This window comes from Bos javanicus, chromosome 11 (genome assembly GCF_032452875.1).
Source record: "Bos javanicus breed banteng chromosome 11, ARS-OSU_banteng_1.0, whole genome shotgun sequence".
Classification (NCBI taxonomy): Eukaryota; Metazoa; Chordata; class Mammalia; order Artiodactyla; family Bovidae; genus Bos; species Bos javanicus.
The window spans coordinates 86,915,119-86,930,440 of NC_083878.1; the positions used below are offsets into that span (position 1 = coordinate 86,915,119).

The window sequence follows — 15,322 nt, forward strand, 5'->3', positions numbered from 1 at the left end:
AGAAAAACACCAATACAGTATACTAACGCATATATATGGAATTTAGAAAGATGGTAACAATAACTCTATATGTGAGACAGCAAAAGAGACACAGATGTATAGAACAGTCTTTTGGATTCTGTGGGAGAAGGCGAAGGTGGGATTATTTGAGAGAATATCACTGAATATCATGTACATTATCATATGTGAAACAGATTGCCAGTCCAGGTTCGATGCATGGAGGGTGCTCAGGGTTGGTGCACTGGGATGACCCAGAGGGATGGGATGGGGCTAGGGTGGGAGTGGGGTTCAGGATGGGGAACACATGTACACCCATGGCTGATTCATGTCAATGTATGGCAAAACCACTACAATATTGTAAAGTAATTCTCCTCCAATTAAAATAAATAAATTAAAAAACAAGAATACTGTAGTGGGTTGCCATGTCCTTCTCCAGGGGATCTTCCTGACCCAGGGATTGAACCTGCATCTCCCCTGCATTAGCAGGCCAGTTTTTACCACTAGCACCGCCTGGGAGAATTAGGGGTGTGTGTGGGAGGGGGAGATACAATTGAACGCCTAACAGATAACATCCTCCAGGTATCATGCTCTTTGTGGGAGGCCTGAGACCACACCCAGGGCTAGGGAGTGAACTCCCATCAGTTTATCACCAACCCTGGAGGCCCTACTCTCCTTTCCAGGGATGGAGAGACAGGAACAGAAGTGTCCTGAGGGAAACGATCTGTTAGATAAGAGGTAGAGCTGTCCTTTCCCACTTTCCACCAGCCTTCATCTTCTCTGTACCTGGTGCCGAGAGCTGGGGCCATCTTGGAACCATGAGGGGAGCTGGGCCCACACTCCAGGCACAGAAATGAGAATGCTGGAAAGGTCTGGTCTCTAGCGTTGCCCTCAAGGCTCTGAGTGAATGATACTGGAACCTCCCTTCCTTGAGCCTTCTCCTTAGAGCAGATGATTAATTCTCCCTGTTGCCTAAGCCAGCCTATAACGTCACACTGTGCCCTTCAGACCCTTCTTGGGAAGTGACTTCCCAAGCAGGCAGGAAGGTTCTGAGAAGCCTTTGGAAAGGGAACTGGGCCTCTCCTTGGCTTGCTGGATCTCAGACCCATTCCCTACCCCATCAGGCCCTGCTCTGTGTCTCATGGTGAGTGGAAATGGGGGCTGACCCCGGGAAATCGTGCCTGCCAGCTCTCTGGCCAACAGGTTCAGGGCAGAAGCCATGGCAGGAGCCTGGAGGATGGCAGGAGCTGATCTTTGCCCTCCTGTCTCTCTGCTTCAGGCAGCATCCTCTTTGTTTCAGCCCCAGGTCCCCACTGGACAGCCCCCAGGTCTCCTGCAGGTGGCCCTCGATCGCCCAGCCCTGTGGGTGGTGGTGCTTCCTGCAGCTGTCAGATACCCAGTTATCTCTGGAGCTAGCTCCTGTCCCAGTTCAATTCCCTCTGCTGAACTGCCTTGCCTGCTCTGGCCTCAGTGATACAGGGCATGCTGAGGCGGGAGGATTTGTACTTGTGTCTGCTGGCCCTCCTTGCCTTCTAAGACCACGGGGTCCTGGGACTTGCCTGGTGGTCTAGGGGTTAGGACTTGGCACTTTCACTGCCTAGGGCCTGGGTTCAATTCCTGGTCAGGGAGTTAAAAATCCCACAAGTCTCCAGGTACGGCCGATAAATCTAAAAGTTGTCAGATCACTGGGTGCTGTTGTCAGTGAGGATCTGGCATGGCTGATGGGAAAATGCAGGTTGGGGCCAGAGCCAGACTGTCTGCTCAGTGAGGCAATAGCCCCTGGGGGTCGGATGATACCCCTAGAGTGACCCCCACCCACCATACTCTTCGGTCCTCTCTTCAAGTGAGGCGGGGCCCGTGGTGGTACCCCGAGGTCCTGTTCCAGTCCTGTGTGCCCCGGGCACCTCCCTGACCCACCTCAGCCCTGAACGAGCCTCCCCAGGCCCAGAGGTCTCCCTGACCTCTTCCTAGCACCCAGATGGAGCTCACCCCTCTGCCCTTGGGCCCCATGGTGGTTGCCCTGGGTGACCACTGTCCCAGCGACCAGACGTGCGGAGCAGAAACCCTGGGATCAGTCTCCTCTTCGGACTGTCAGCGCCTTGAGGGCAGGGGCCTCCTTCGCTCATCTTCCCTGCAGCGGCAGGAGGGTCCTGGCTTAGAACAAGGGCCCGCAGGCTGTCTGAAGGGAGGCGATGAGCCTCCTCTTTAGGTGTTCCTGCAGCCCCTACTGGGGATCCCATGGCTGTCTTGTGTCCAGGGGCCCCCAGGGCTCAGACCGGAGTGACCCTGCTGGCTGCTTGGACAGCCTCGGTTCTGACTTGGCAGGAAAGTGATGCTCACCCTGCTCCTGGGAAGAGAGCGCACACCTCCCAGATGGCTTAAGTTGTGCAAGCGCCCTCTGCGTGCTGTTCCCTGCCATGGGAGGAAGAAGTCTTGTAGACTCTGGGGATTCCCACAGGTGGGGCCCCACCAGGGTGCGGCTCCGGCAAAAATGGGGCCATGGCAAACCTAGAAGAGATGCTGCGGCATGTCAGGTCAGATGCAATCACCAGGAGCTTAAGAGAAAATAAAAGAAATCAGTTTTGTTTAAGCATTGGGGAGAAGGTCAGGTTTCATTGGGCACCCATCAGTTCCCTGCTGGTCCCCAAGAAGCCAGCCCGTAGCTGGATCCAGAGGTGGGATCTTCCCTCACCTAGTACCTCACTTGCACGTAGCAGACACAATACGAATGTGTATTGAATAAACGAACAGATGACCAAAGAAAAACATTCTGAATTTTTTATCCCCTGACTTTCAGAAACTCCCATCAGTTTGTCAGTCATGCAGCAAATGCAAATCACAGATTTCTCAGGATGGCCCTAGTTTCAAGTTAACATCAGCGATAGGCTTTTGTGTCCCGGGTCCTGGGCTAGACACCTAAGCAAAGAAGTAAATCGTGGTCCTGACTTCAAAGGGAGCAGGAGTGGGAGACCCAAGGAGCCTGTCCAGTGTGATCTGGGCTGGGATGTCAGGCCTGCAGGGCCTGGGGCAGCAGGAGGTGGGTGAGCCTGGGGAGGTGAGCAGGGCAGAGTCAGAGGGTCCTGGGTGCCAGCCTAAGGGGTTAGGCCTTTACCCTGTGGACCAAGGGCCACCGGTGAAGGATTTCAAACAAATGCCTGGTCAGATCTGAAACCCGTCCTGCTGTGAAACCACATCTGAGGTAGGTGGAGTGTCCGAAGCTGGCCGGGCACACGCTTCCTCGGACTCTTGACTTCTGTCCGCTGAAAAGGCAGGCGAGGGGGAAGCAAAGCATCGCTACAATCAATGCGCCAGGCAAGTGAGCGCCTGCTTCAACCCCTGGACAGAGGCCACCTCTTCTTTGCAATGTACCGTGTGGGCACTGACCAGCCGCAGGCCCTGCTGGGCTCCCGGAGGCCCTGACCCACTTCCTGCCAGGTAGCCCTTGTCCCAGCACCTCCCAGGGAGCCGCACCAGGGTGGAGGCCGGGTGGGGCGGTGATGCAATAACGCTTCGTAACACAAATGTCCTGGGGTTTCCACTGGTGTCTTTGGCTTCTGACAGGTATTTTTGGGGATGCTCCATTTCTCCGATGACACCTGTGTGGTTCAGAGCAAGGAGGGCCTCCCGGGAAGCTCCCAGCTGCCCCAGGCACATCATTTGGAAATTGGCAAAGACATACACTTTCCGCCTCAGAGGGTGGATTGGACTTTTGGAAACACCTAAAACAATTCAAGGGCAGGGCTGGAGGGTTAGTGAGTGACTGAACTTCCGAGCTCTATTTTTGGTCAAACGTCCAAACGTGACTAGCTGTGTGCCGTGACTGAGTCCCACTTCCCTGAGTTAGTGGCACCCTGGCAGGACAGGTCCCAACGTCCTCCTGTGGCCGGATGTCATAAACCTCACTCCAGAGTCAACTCTTACTACACTCCTGGGAAGAAACTTGGTGTGGAATATGACAACGGACAAGTGGACCGGACACAAACCCATTTTCTGAAAAGTTCGACGTTGACTGTTCAATATTGAGGACACGGATACGTAAATTCTTGCTGACCATCATCTTTGATGTTACTTCTGTTCAGTAAAGGTGACTCCATGCATTTGTAATCATCATGTACCTTTATTAGTCCTTTCGGGTAAATAACTTAAGAAAAAACACCTTTTGTGCCAGACATGTCCTCACTTTTGGTGTCAGAAAATGTGGTCAGCAGATTTATACAGAGTTCTTTGTAAAATACGTCAGAGATTCTTAGGACATCAGTGCTTTGATCCAGTCCAGTCCAGCTAAAGAACATTTTACCGAAAGGCCTTGAGATTCAGAGAGCAGAAGTGATATTCAGGGTTTCATGATGAGCTAGGTGCTGAAGGCAGCTAAAATCATTGGAGTTGGTCCCAGAACTGAGGTGGGATGACCAAGGGCACCGATCTTACTGGCATGTCCCATGTGCATTCGGATGTTTTTGCTTACTTCTCTAAGTTACTGCCTCTGCACCAAACACAAAAACCTTATCTCCATGTAAGGGTAACTTCATAGTTTGCAAGGATCTGCTGCTTTTCTGAAAAAAAAATAAAATTGTAAGGGAGAAGATAAAGTCTATGGAATTTATGCAGAAATACAAGAATGCCATGCATTTGAACAAGACCAGGTTTAGTCACTGTAGATTTATCTTCTCGGATCCAGATTAGTAATTGGGTTTAATGACTCAGGCCTGCTGACTCCCAGGCCTAAGGCCAAAGTCAAGAGTCTGCCTGCAGCCCCAGGGCCAGCCCTCAGGGAACCAGCACCTCCTCCTTCCCTTGCTTCTGTTTCCCCATCTGGGTCAAGATGGGTCATCTGGGCATGGCCAGGCCTCCGGGAGAGTGCAACATACATGCAGTGTGTATGTTAGAGGTGGGCTGGCAGGAGATGCCGTGTGTGGGGGTGACCCGTGCGGGAGTGGCACGTGTGAGTGGCAGAGAGACAGACCACCTGGCTTCCTGAATCGCCTCTTTGTTCTAGTGAATACTTCTAATTCTAAAATATAATCACAGGACTGAGCTGAAAGAGACCCTAGACCAGGGCCAGACCCTTGATGGCTGGAGACAGAGAGGCTCATTCAGGGTCAAGGAGATGGCCAAGGTCACAGAACAGCAAGCTGCAGGCAGGACGGGGTTGGGAGGGGGCGGGGGGGGTTGGCTGGCCTTCTCCCCACATGAGGCTCCCACTAGGATCCCACACTCGGAGACATCCGGTTCCCCCCGCTGGAAGGAAGCCCAATAGCAGGGGACAATGATCGCCACAAGGACTGGTTGATTGATGGGCCTGGGAGAGCGGGGCAGCACAGACAATGCTCCCTCTTGGCCTTGGCACTGGACACGGGAGACTTCCGGAGTTTGAGGGAAAAAAATCTGCGTGTCACTGGAACAAAATGTTTCTTCACAGAGCGGGGACAAATCCCAGTGTTCACCACGAAATCCAAGCTGTCCCACTTAGTTAGTGCCTGGGGCTATAATGTTCTCAGATGGGACTGTTTATTGCATTGTTAATCTCAATCCCTCCTAGGAATTAAACTTGCTGGGGTGGAGTAACTGCCCCCCAGCCCCCCGCCCCCGGCCCCCCATAGTGGTACCTGGTACTCAGTGGTTGCTCAAGGACTGTGTAAAGATGAAATTGATCAGGGCGACCAAGAGTAAAGGCAGCTGTCATGTCCCCTCACGGACGAGGACTCGCTGCTGTTTACCCTCTTCTGGTGTCTCTTGATTCTGTGGGAGCCATGCATGGCCCAGGGAAAGTTAGATTACTCACTCACTTCTGCATTCATCAAACTAGTACTCTTCACAAAGGAGGTTTTTGTAGCAGTAAAGATCCTTGGGTCATCTAGTCCACTTTTCTCCTGAGGCCCAGAGAGGGGAGGTAACTTACCCAAGATCACACAGCAAATTGAGACCGAGGTAGACAATAGTACTGAGCTCTGCCAGGCTCGTTCCCTGCACTGACTGTGTGGCAGGCCCTAGTTTCACAGCTTTTTACTCCCACCCGCAGCCCTCAGGTCAGTCACACCGACGTTGGGACATAATGGTGTCTGTTGGACTGTCTACAAGGGAAGGAACACTTTAAATGCAAGGGGAAAAAAATGCCCCACGTGCCTCCCTGAGGTCGGCAGCGGTGGTGAGGGTGGGCAGCATCTAGGAGAGGCCAGTTCTTTACCAGAGTCTTGGCTGCACTCCTGGGGACTCCCAGTTTCCCAGTTTTTGCCATATGTATTCCTCCTGTAGACACTGGTGCTGTGTTGGGACTCACATAACCTCCCAAAGCAAGCCAATCATAGCTGCCCTCAGAGAAGTCATTGATAAGCGCCACTCAATACAGTAACAGACTTTATTATCTTAGGCTCCAAAATCACTGCAGATGGTGACTGCAGCCATGAAATTAAAAGATGCTTGCTCCTTGGAAGAAAAGCTATGACAAACCTAGACAGCATATTAAAAAGTGGAGACATAACTTTGCCAACAAAGGTCTGAATAGCCAAAGCTATGGTCTTCCCAGTAGTCATATATGGATGTTAGAGTTGGACCATAAAGAAAGCTGAGCACGGAAGAATTGATGCTTTCGAACTGTGGTGTTGGAGAAATCTCTTGAGAGTCCCTTGGACTGTAAGGAGATCAAACCAGTCCATCCTAAAGGAAATAAATCCTGAATATTCACTGGAAGGACTGAGGCTAAAGCTCCAATACTTTGGCCACCGGATTTGATAAGCCCACTGACTAGAAAAAGACCCCGATGCTGGGAAAGATTGAAGGCAGGAGGAGAAGGGGATGACAGAGGATGAGATGGCTGGATGGCATCACCGACTCAACCAACAGGAGTCTGATCAAGCTCCAGGAGGAGATGGTGACGGACAGGGACGCCTGGCGTGCTGCAGTCCCTGGGGTCGCAATGTCGGAAACGACTGAGCGACTGGACAATACGAAGGACAGTGGATCGCCCGGTGGCTTGCAGACCTGTTACCTCCCACCCCTTGCCCTAATGCCCTTAGACGAGTCTCTCCGGCTTAACAAGCGCAACGTGCCTCTTCGCGTGCCCTCTACCTTCTAGGAAGACACCCGGACATGTCAGACGCGGTTCAATACGCTCAGCGGCTCGAGAGCTGCCCAGAGCTGTGCCTCTTAATTTGCCCGCTGACCGCTGCCCCTTCTGCCTCCTGCCCCCCTTCATCGTGCGGCGGAGCTGCTCCAGGATCACCTCCAGGTCCTCCCACCGGCATATACAGACGCCCCGCAGAAAGAAAGGGGCCCGGGTCCGCCAGGTAGGGTCCACGTGGCCCGCTCGCGCCAAGCGATTTCCGTTCTCTGCCTGAGGGCACGCGGCATTTGATGCCAGGTGGAAGGAGAGCGCTGGCTTGGCGCACACGCTGCCATCCGGCGGGCGTTCAGAGGCAGGTTTTGCAATCCTTCGGCTGGCGTGCCAGAGGAGAGCAGCCTTAGGCGGCCGGCCGGGCGCGCGGAGCCCCGGGCAGCCCGCGGCTGGTGCGCATGCGCAGGCTGGCGGCGGGCCAGGGAGGGGCGGGGTTGGCGGGGCTGGGAGGTGCTGACGTCGATCAGCCGGCGACCCCCACCCCTCCCTCTCCTCATCCCGGGTTGGCCCCGCCCCCTCCCTGGGAGGACGCCCGGACGGAACCGATCGCGGCTGGTTTGAGCTGGTGCGTCTCCATGACGACACGCGCGGCGCTATAAGTACCGGCGCGGCGGCGCGCCGGGCTTTGTCAGTTCCCCCTGAGCCTCCGCCGCCGCCGCCCCTCTGCCAGCGCTCCGGCGCCACCTCGGGCCGGCGGTCCTCCGCGGGAGGGAGCGAGGCGGCGGGCGGCCGGGCGAGCGGCTGACGGGGGCGGCGGGGCGGCCGGCGGATCCTGCAGCGCTCGGCGGCGGCGCGTTGTTTCCATGGGGTTGGCCCGCCGCGCCCCTGTGCTCTGAGGTAAAAGGGGTCGCGTCCGGGCGGTAGGGAGGCCGGCGGGCGGGCGGGCGGGCGGGCGCGGGTGAGGGGCAGGGGGTGCCGGCCACGTGTCCCGGAGGCCGGAGCCGACCGGGCGCCTGGAGCTGCGAGGACACGTGGTCGCAGAGCCCGGCTCGTCGGCCCTCGGGGTCCCGAGTGGAGCCGGGCCCCGACCCCTCCCGGCTCAAGGGCAGCCTGGCGCTGGAACGGCCCGGGGTTCACCTTTTCTGAACCACGTCAGTGAGGGTTTTCTGAGCCGGAAGCTCTTTGAGGAGCTCGATCATTCAGCCGCTGTTTTTTTTTTAAACGCATGTGGTGGTCCGGTAGCAGGTGCAGGAGAGGCAGGAAGCGAGCCCGGCACAGGTCTCGGGGTGCCGGCCTCTCGTGCACGTGCCGTTCCGCCGTGTTGCCCTGGAATTTACTTTTTTTTTTTTTTTAATTTTAGGTTTTTTTTTTTTTACCTTGCTGTGTGTACAGAGCGAATGGCCCAATATAGAAAGCCACTCAGATCGCTAGAGCTGAGATGTAACTGATACTGCTCGGCCGGGCTTAGAAATGTTGACGGAATCTTTGAATGACTTGATGATTTAAGAAAAGTCCTTAGATTATTAAGATCAGGAGAACGACCAAGACGTAGGAGCCAGTCCCAAGATTTTCCCCAAACGGCCTACTGTTTGAGAATCCGAAATAATGAGGCAAGATGTGGGGAGCAGAACCTCTTAGGAGTGTCTAGTAGGGAGGACAGAATGTGCTAATTTCATTCAAACATAAAATTTAATCGATTTGTAAATTTTCAGTTGCGGTTTGAATTGGTACCTGTCTAACGTTTCCCAATTACCAGAGAAGGACCACGTTTTGCTAATCCATGTCATTTTAAGTAACGTAGCCATAACAGAAAACACCCAAAGGTGTTCTAGGGTGAACTTTCTCTGTATCAAAAGTTACTGAAGTAAAGCTTTGAAAGATACAAGGAAGCAAAATACTTAATAGTGGTGTGTTTCAGAGAAACACACACTTGCTAAGTTTAAGCCTGAATGTTGTCTTTTTTTTTTTTTTTAAAGACCCTAAACGGCCCAGTCTATCACTGGTGACCCTATTTAAATGTTACTTATGTAAACAGAATGTGTGTGCTGGCTGTTGGTCTGTTCCCTTCTCCTCTGGGCGAATTAGGAAACTAGGAGGTTGACAAAGCCAGCAAGTCACATTAGATCAAGTCTCGCAAGTTCTCCCATGCATGGGTTTGGATTTATGGCAGGCTCGTCCCCCTGGGCCTCTCATAGTGTCCCATGCCAGAGTAAATCCGGCCCGAACCATTGCCTGGCCTCTGGCAGTAGGCTGCAGGCACTGAAGTGGGTTGCACAGTGGAAAAGATGCCCTCCCTATCAGATTAAATAGATTAAAATAATTATTTTAAGGTAACTCATTGACCTATGTCACGTTTCATGAACGCCAAGGACAGTGGCTCTGATGGTTAAATGAGCTTTATTTTTGTTTATTCATAAATCATTGTTTGCTAATTTTTGTAATTCATAGTTGAGAATGACTCCCAGGTGATTATCATTCATAGCCAAGCATGTAAGTTAGAGTGCCTGTGAGGATAGTTGGGATTCCCAGAATCCCAAGTAGTTAAGTAGGCAGCACTGGTTTTAGAATATTGATTGCCATTCAGATACAGCAGCTGTAATACATTCTGTTGATTTTTTTTAATTGCATTTTTTAAAAAAACACATGCCTAGCATGAAAATTAGCTCATTTCTCAGGAAAATTTAGAGCACTCAGTAAATTGATAACAATGCCTGTTGTTCACTAAAAGTTCTTCTGTATAAGACTTAGCAAATGTCAGAAATAGCAAGGTGTTTATATGGCAGCTTTGCTAAATTGCTATCATGGTGTTTTAAGCTTCGAGAGAAAAACAGGTCTGAAATAAAGTAAGCTAACTGTCATGAAGCCTTTTCCCTCTCAGTGGACTAAGTGCAGGAAAGTTTCTGAAACCTGTATTCTGCATTTTAGCAGGAATGTTTGGAGTGCCTTTTTTGAGGTGGACAAAACTATATGGGCTTCCTTGGTAGCTGAGCTGGTAAAGAATCCACCTGCAATGCTGGGTTCCATCCCCGGGTCGGGAAGATGCTCTAGAGAAGGGCATGGCAACCCACTCCAGTATTCTTGCCTGGAGAATCCCATGGACAGAGGAGCCTGGCGGGCTACAGTCCATGGGGTCACAAAGAGTCAGACACGACTGAGTGACTAAGTACAGTACTATATATGGAAGCTGAGTGTGAAAAACTCTAGTGTTGAATTTGTGAGGTTCTCATTCCATTGAGATTTATAGAATCATGGTACTTAAACCTAGGAATAATAGGATTTCCAAACCCAGGGAGTGAGCTGTCTGGAGGGTGGTTTAGTAGCCCTGCTTCTTGTGTGTGTGTGTGTCTGTGTGCTGTCAATACCTGATCTTCCAATTTAATGTGTTCTGAAGGTAGACAGCAGATTGTGTGTTTATTGAACATTTCCACTGCTGCACAGAGAGCACACGCATCTTCGGTGGACTTGGAATTCCTGGGGAATTGCCTTTGTGAAAAGTTGGCATAATCCCTTTAAATTCCATCTCTTTTACGTTTTCTATGTAAGTATTTGTGATTGTTACAAGTTTATCTTAGGAGTTACTAAGTATTAAGACTTCTGAGTAGATTTGTCTGCCCTATTTGCAGTTTGTTGTGTCTCAAAAAGACGTCAAGAAACCATGAACAGCTTTAGCAATGAAGAGTTTGACTGCCATTTCTTGGATGAAGGCTTTACTGCCAAGGACATTCTGGACCAAAAAATTAATGAAGTTTCTTATTCTGTAAGTATATATGAAGTCTATGCTGGTAGTGCAGCTTTGAGAATGTTAGGCAGATGAATGGGAAACTTGAGAGGGGTCTTATGGAAATGTCTTGTTAGGGAATTGGGAGTTTAATTGGCTGTGGATCCTCCAGTAACAATAGTGATTATCATGTCCATGATTGACTAGAGTAGGGTTCATGAGAATGATGGGCAAGAGAAGGGAAGGCTGTGCCTTGGTCACATCTGTTAAATTGCTGATGGGTCTCCTGTAACCACTCTTATTGCAGGATGATAAGGATGCCTTCTATGTTGCGGACCTGGGAGACATTCTGAAGAAACATCTGAGATGGTTGAAAGCTCTTCCTCGGGTCACCCCCTTTTATGCCGTCAAATGCAATGATAGCAGAACCATAGTGAAGACACTCGCTGCCATTGGGACAGGATTTGACTGTGCCAGCAAGGTGAGCAAAAGCAGCAGAACTCAAATGATGTCTGTAATGGCCCTGGTGCTCCCAGCAGGGCAGATCAGAATTACTTTGCTTGAGCAGAGGATGCTAAAGAGAGTGGGCATGGGCCAGCTTTTCTATATATTAACTACATGTGTAAATACCTCTTCTTTTTCAGACTGAAATACAATTGGTGCAGAGTCTCGGGGTGCCCCCAGAGAGGATTATCTATGCAAATCCATGTAAACAAGTGTCTCAGATTAAGTATGCTGCCAATAACGGAGTCCAGATGATGACTTTTGATAGTGAAGTTGAGCTGATGAAAGTTGCCAGGGCACATCCAAAGGCCAAGTGAGTTACTCCATTTGAGGGCGGATCAGATATGGGACGTGTATAATGTGAACAAACTCAAATTTCCAGTTGTTAGATTTCCATACTAGTAAATTATCTGTGTACTGAGTTAAACCAAATTAGACTCAGACCACAGGGTATCAGAGCCAAGGAGTCTTATTTTAACCACGGCTGTAGATGATCTTGTGTCGGTGGGAAATTTGATATACTTTTCTTGCTTCTAGGTTGGTTTTACGGATCGCCACTGATGATTCCAAAGCAGTCTGTCGCCTCAGTGTCAAATTTGGTGCCACACTCAAAACCAGCAGGCTTCTTTTGGAACGGGCGAAAGAGCTAGATATTGATGTCATTGGTGTCAGGTGAGATCTTGGTGATGGCAGAGATGGAGATGAAGTATTAGACAATGCAAGTTTTCTCCCACCATGAATAGTTATTTCCAGAAATAGTAAGAAATAGCGAATTTTTTGTGTTTTGACACCAGCTTCCACGTGGGAAGTGGCTGTACTGATCCTGAGACCTTTGTGCAGGCCATCTCTGATGCCCGCTGTGTCTTTGACATGGGCGTGAGTATCTGTGAGCCCCATGTGTGAGGAGGGGGGCAGGGATGGCATTAACAACTAGTCCCAGTTCTAGAATTTACCTTTGTAAAAGTCATCTCATATTACATATTTAACCTTAACCTGCTGCATACATTTTTCATGACTTGTTAATCTGGCTGATTGACTTAATTTTCTTGACTCTAGGCTGAGGTTGGTTTCAACATGTATCTGCTTGATATTGGTGGTGGCTTTCCTGGATCAGAGGATGTAAAGCTTAAATTTGAAGAGGTAATTTATAACAAAATTACAGTCTGTAGCTCTTAGGTTCCTTTTTGAAATGTTTCAAAACTTATATGTTACAACTAATAACCAAAAGGGACTGTACAAACATGAAAGTAAATGTCTTGTGTGGTATTTTGAATGACTTCTGTGATATTTAAAATTGTATTACGTTAATTAATTAGTCTCTCAGTTGTGTCCAACTCTTTGTGACCCCATGGACTGTAGCCTGCAAGGCTCCTCTGTCCATGGAATTCTCCAGGCAGAAATCCTGGAGTGGGTAGCCAGTTCCTTCTCTGCGGATCATCTTGAGCCAGGGATCAAACCTGGGTCTTGTGCGTTGCAGGCAGATTCTTTACTCTCTGGGCCACCAGGGAAGCCCTGTATTATCTTACTGGTTTTCTAAAATAAAATGAGACAATATTTTCAAAAGTCTTAGGAAAATTGAGGATTGTCACTGTGGAGTTAAGAGAACCTGTTGACTTTAGTACATCGTTTGCTAGATTTTGTGCTTCCTTTACTTAGAACATTGCTTTTTAGTCATTTAAGAAGGTAAGCCATTACATGCCACTTATAAAATCCATTCTTAGGTAAAATTTATGTGAATAGGAAGAATACAGAGTTTACCTTGTTAGTATATATTTACATGTTAGATAAAAATATTTAGGCACTGGTAATAAATTTGTCCCATTGCTTAATAAAATCATACCATAATAAAGAGTAAAAAGTCTTGAGGGGAATCAAAATGAAACCACAGGATATGCAGACTGGTTTTCAGGGAGGTGTTTATCTTTTACTGTTTGAAGATAAACCTCTGCTGATGGCAGCTCTCAATGTTTTTGATGGTGTGTTTCAAAGCACTGCTTCATGTGAGTTCCCTTGATGACCAACTGCTCTTTTCTGTCTCACTCTGGTAGATCACCAGTGTAATCAACCCAGCACTGGACAAGTATTTTCCATCAGACTCTGGAGTGAGAATCATAGCTGAGCCGGGCAGATACTATGTTGCATCAGCTTTCACGCTCGCAGTTAATATTATTGCCAAAAAACTTGTATTAAAGGAACAGACAGGCTCTGATGGTAGGTATCAGGATTGAATCATTACATATATATACTGAAAGTTCGTATCTAAAATGGTTAAGTGGTAATTGAGACTATTTCTGCTTTTCTAATTATTTTCTTCTTTTTTTTTAAATTTGCTTTTCTAGACGAAGAGGAGTCAACTGATCGGACATTTATGTATTATGTGAACGATGGAGTATATGGGTCATTCAACTGCATCCTTTATGATCACGCACACGTGAAGCCTCTTCTGCAGAAGGTACCTTCCAAATGTGTTGTATACACCAGTTGAAAGATGACTGGTCAGAACAAGTGTAAGCAGGTGTGTTTCTCTGTCTCAAATGTAGAGACCCAAACCAGATGAGAAGTATTATTCATCCAGCATCTGGGGACCGACCTGTGACGGCCTGGACCGCATTGTTGAGCGCTGTAACCTGCCTGAGATGCATGTGGGTGATTGGATGCTCTTTGAGAACATGGGTGCTTACACTGTTGCTGCTGCTTCTACCTTCAATGGATTCCAGAGACCCACCATCTACTATGTGATGTCAGGGCCAACGTGGTTAGTGACAGTGTGTGTTTGGTTCTGATAAGAATTAGGTACTTTCCAGGGTTGATTATGCTTGTTCTTGTCCAGTAGAATTAAGAAATTGCTTAGAATTAAATAATAACAATTATTTTTTGTTTTTCTCCCCATATTAAGAATATATGCTTTAAAAATTTTGGAATAATTACAATGAAAGGAAAATTCCTCCAGTAATAGTGATGTATATAGTTGCAGAATTTTAAGGCAAAGTTGATTTAGAAAAGACTGGTCAGTCTATTTCTGTACCTAGAATACTTAATTCGTGCGTGTGACTTGTGGTTTTCTTCTTACCAAAAAGATGATTCTGAAGAAATGCTTGCTGTAGCACTACATTGAATTGCTTCCTGATGACATAGTGACCAGAGATGTAAATAGGCTCATGAATAGGTTACTGTGTCACGCAGTGTGGAGCCGCTTGGTTGGCGGTGACTCAGGGTTTCTGACTGCCGCCTCTGTCTCCTGCAGGCAACTGATGCAGCAGATCCGGACCCAGGACTTCCCGCCTGGAGTGGAGGAGCCGGACGTCGGTCCCCTGCCCGTGTCCTGTGCCTGGGAGAGCGGCATGAAGCGGCACTCGGCAGCCTGCGCTTCCACGCGTATTAACGTGTAGATACCACTCTTGTAGCTGTTAACTGCGAGTTTAGCTTGATTTAAGGGTTTGGGGGGGACCATTTAACTTAATTACTGCTAGTTCTGAGATGTCTATGTGAGTAGGGTTGGCACAGGTGCACCAATGTGGAAGACTGGGAGATGGGGTCACACTTATCTGTGTTCCTATGGAAACTATTTGAATATTTGTTTTATATGGATTTTTATTCACTTTTCAAACATGCTACTAAAGGCTTCAATTGCTGAGCAAGCGTTTGTGGCTTGTGTATCAGCAGGATAGGCCAGAAGCTTAGTGTTGTGACCGGTTTTAACAAAAAGGAATAAAGGATCTTGACATAACTTGGCACTGGGAAGTTTTTACGGTGTGTTCATTTCAGGCGGCTCACCTGAGCGTGTGTTATAGGTGGGAATTTGTTTTTTTCCCTGTAGGCTGAGAAAATTGCCCCAAAAGACTGAGGAGTTGACAGGTTTTTAATGTTTTAAAAATCTGTGGAATACTTGTTTTCTGTTTTGACATTTTTATTTCAAGTCTGAGTCCTGGAGAAAGTCTGCTGTGGCGTTTCAAAGAGTAGTGAGGGCATCTAACCCCACAGCAGGGGGAGGAAAAGGACAGGCGAGACCATGGGCAGCCTCAGGTGTCAGTGGTTCCCCACCCTGGATGCTG

General features: G+C 49.0%; 1 protein-coding gene and 1 non-coding gene across 4 annotated transcripts; both read left to right on the forward strand.

The window, feature by feature from the left end:
- The first annotated feature begins 7,855 nt into the window (after positions 1-7,855).
- On the forward strand, positions 7,856-15,011 carry ODC1 (ornithine decarboxylase 1). 3 transcript variants are annotated; one of them, XM_061433328.1, is made up of 12 exons: positions 7,856-7,945; positions 10,444-10,586; positions 10,672-10,805; positions 11,074-11,247; positions 11,411-11,583; positions 11,808-11,942; positions 12,065-12,146; positions 12,327-12,410; positions 13,319-13,481; positions 13,610-13,722; positions 13,811-14,025; positions 14,515-15,011. In XM_061433328.1, the coding sequence occupies exons 3-12, from the start codon at positions 10,704-10,706 to the stop codon at positions 14,657-14,659; spliced, it is 1,386 nt and encodes a 461-aa protein (XP_061289312.1). In that variant the 5' UTR covers positions 7,856-7,945; positions 10,444-10,586; positions 10,672-10,703; the 3' UTR covers positions 14,660-15,011. The 3 variants fall into 3 exon arrangements, with proteins under 3 accessions (XP_061289312.1, XP_061289313.1, XP_061289314.1); XM_061433329.1 differs by having other exon boundaries at positions 7,858-7,945; positions 10,440-10,586; XM_061433330.1 differs by lacking the exon at positions 10,444-10,586 and having other exon boundaries at positions 7,860-7,945.
- LOC133257887 (small nucleolar RNA SNORA42/SNORA80 family) lies at positions 9,196-9,327 on the forward strand. The gene has a single exon (XR_009739745.1). It is a non-coding gene; the product is annotated as a small nucleolar RNA SNORA42/SNORA80 family (small nucleolar RNA).
- Positions 15,012-15,322: the final 311 nt, after the last annotated feature.

Excerpts from the sequence above, each read along its gene's own strand:
- ODC1 (XM_061433328.1), top strand. The coding sequence starts at position 10,704 with ATGAACAGCTTTAGCAATGAAGAGTTTGACTGCCATTTCTTGGATGAA. Across the intron at positions 11,248-11,410 it reads GATTTGACTGTGCCAGCAAG|ACTGAAATACAATTGGTGCA; the intron begins GTGAGCAAAAGC and ends CTTCTTTTTCAG. Across the intron at positions 13,482-13,609 it reads GGAACAGACAGGCTCTGATG|ACGAAGAGGAGTCAACTGAT; the intron begins GTAGGTATCAGG and ends TTGCTTTTCTAG.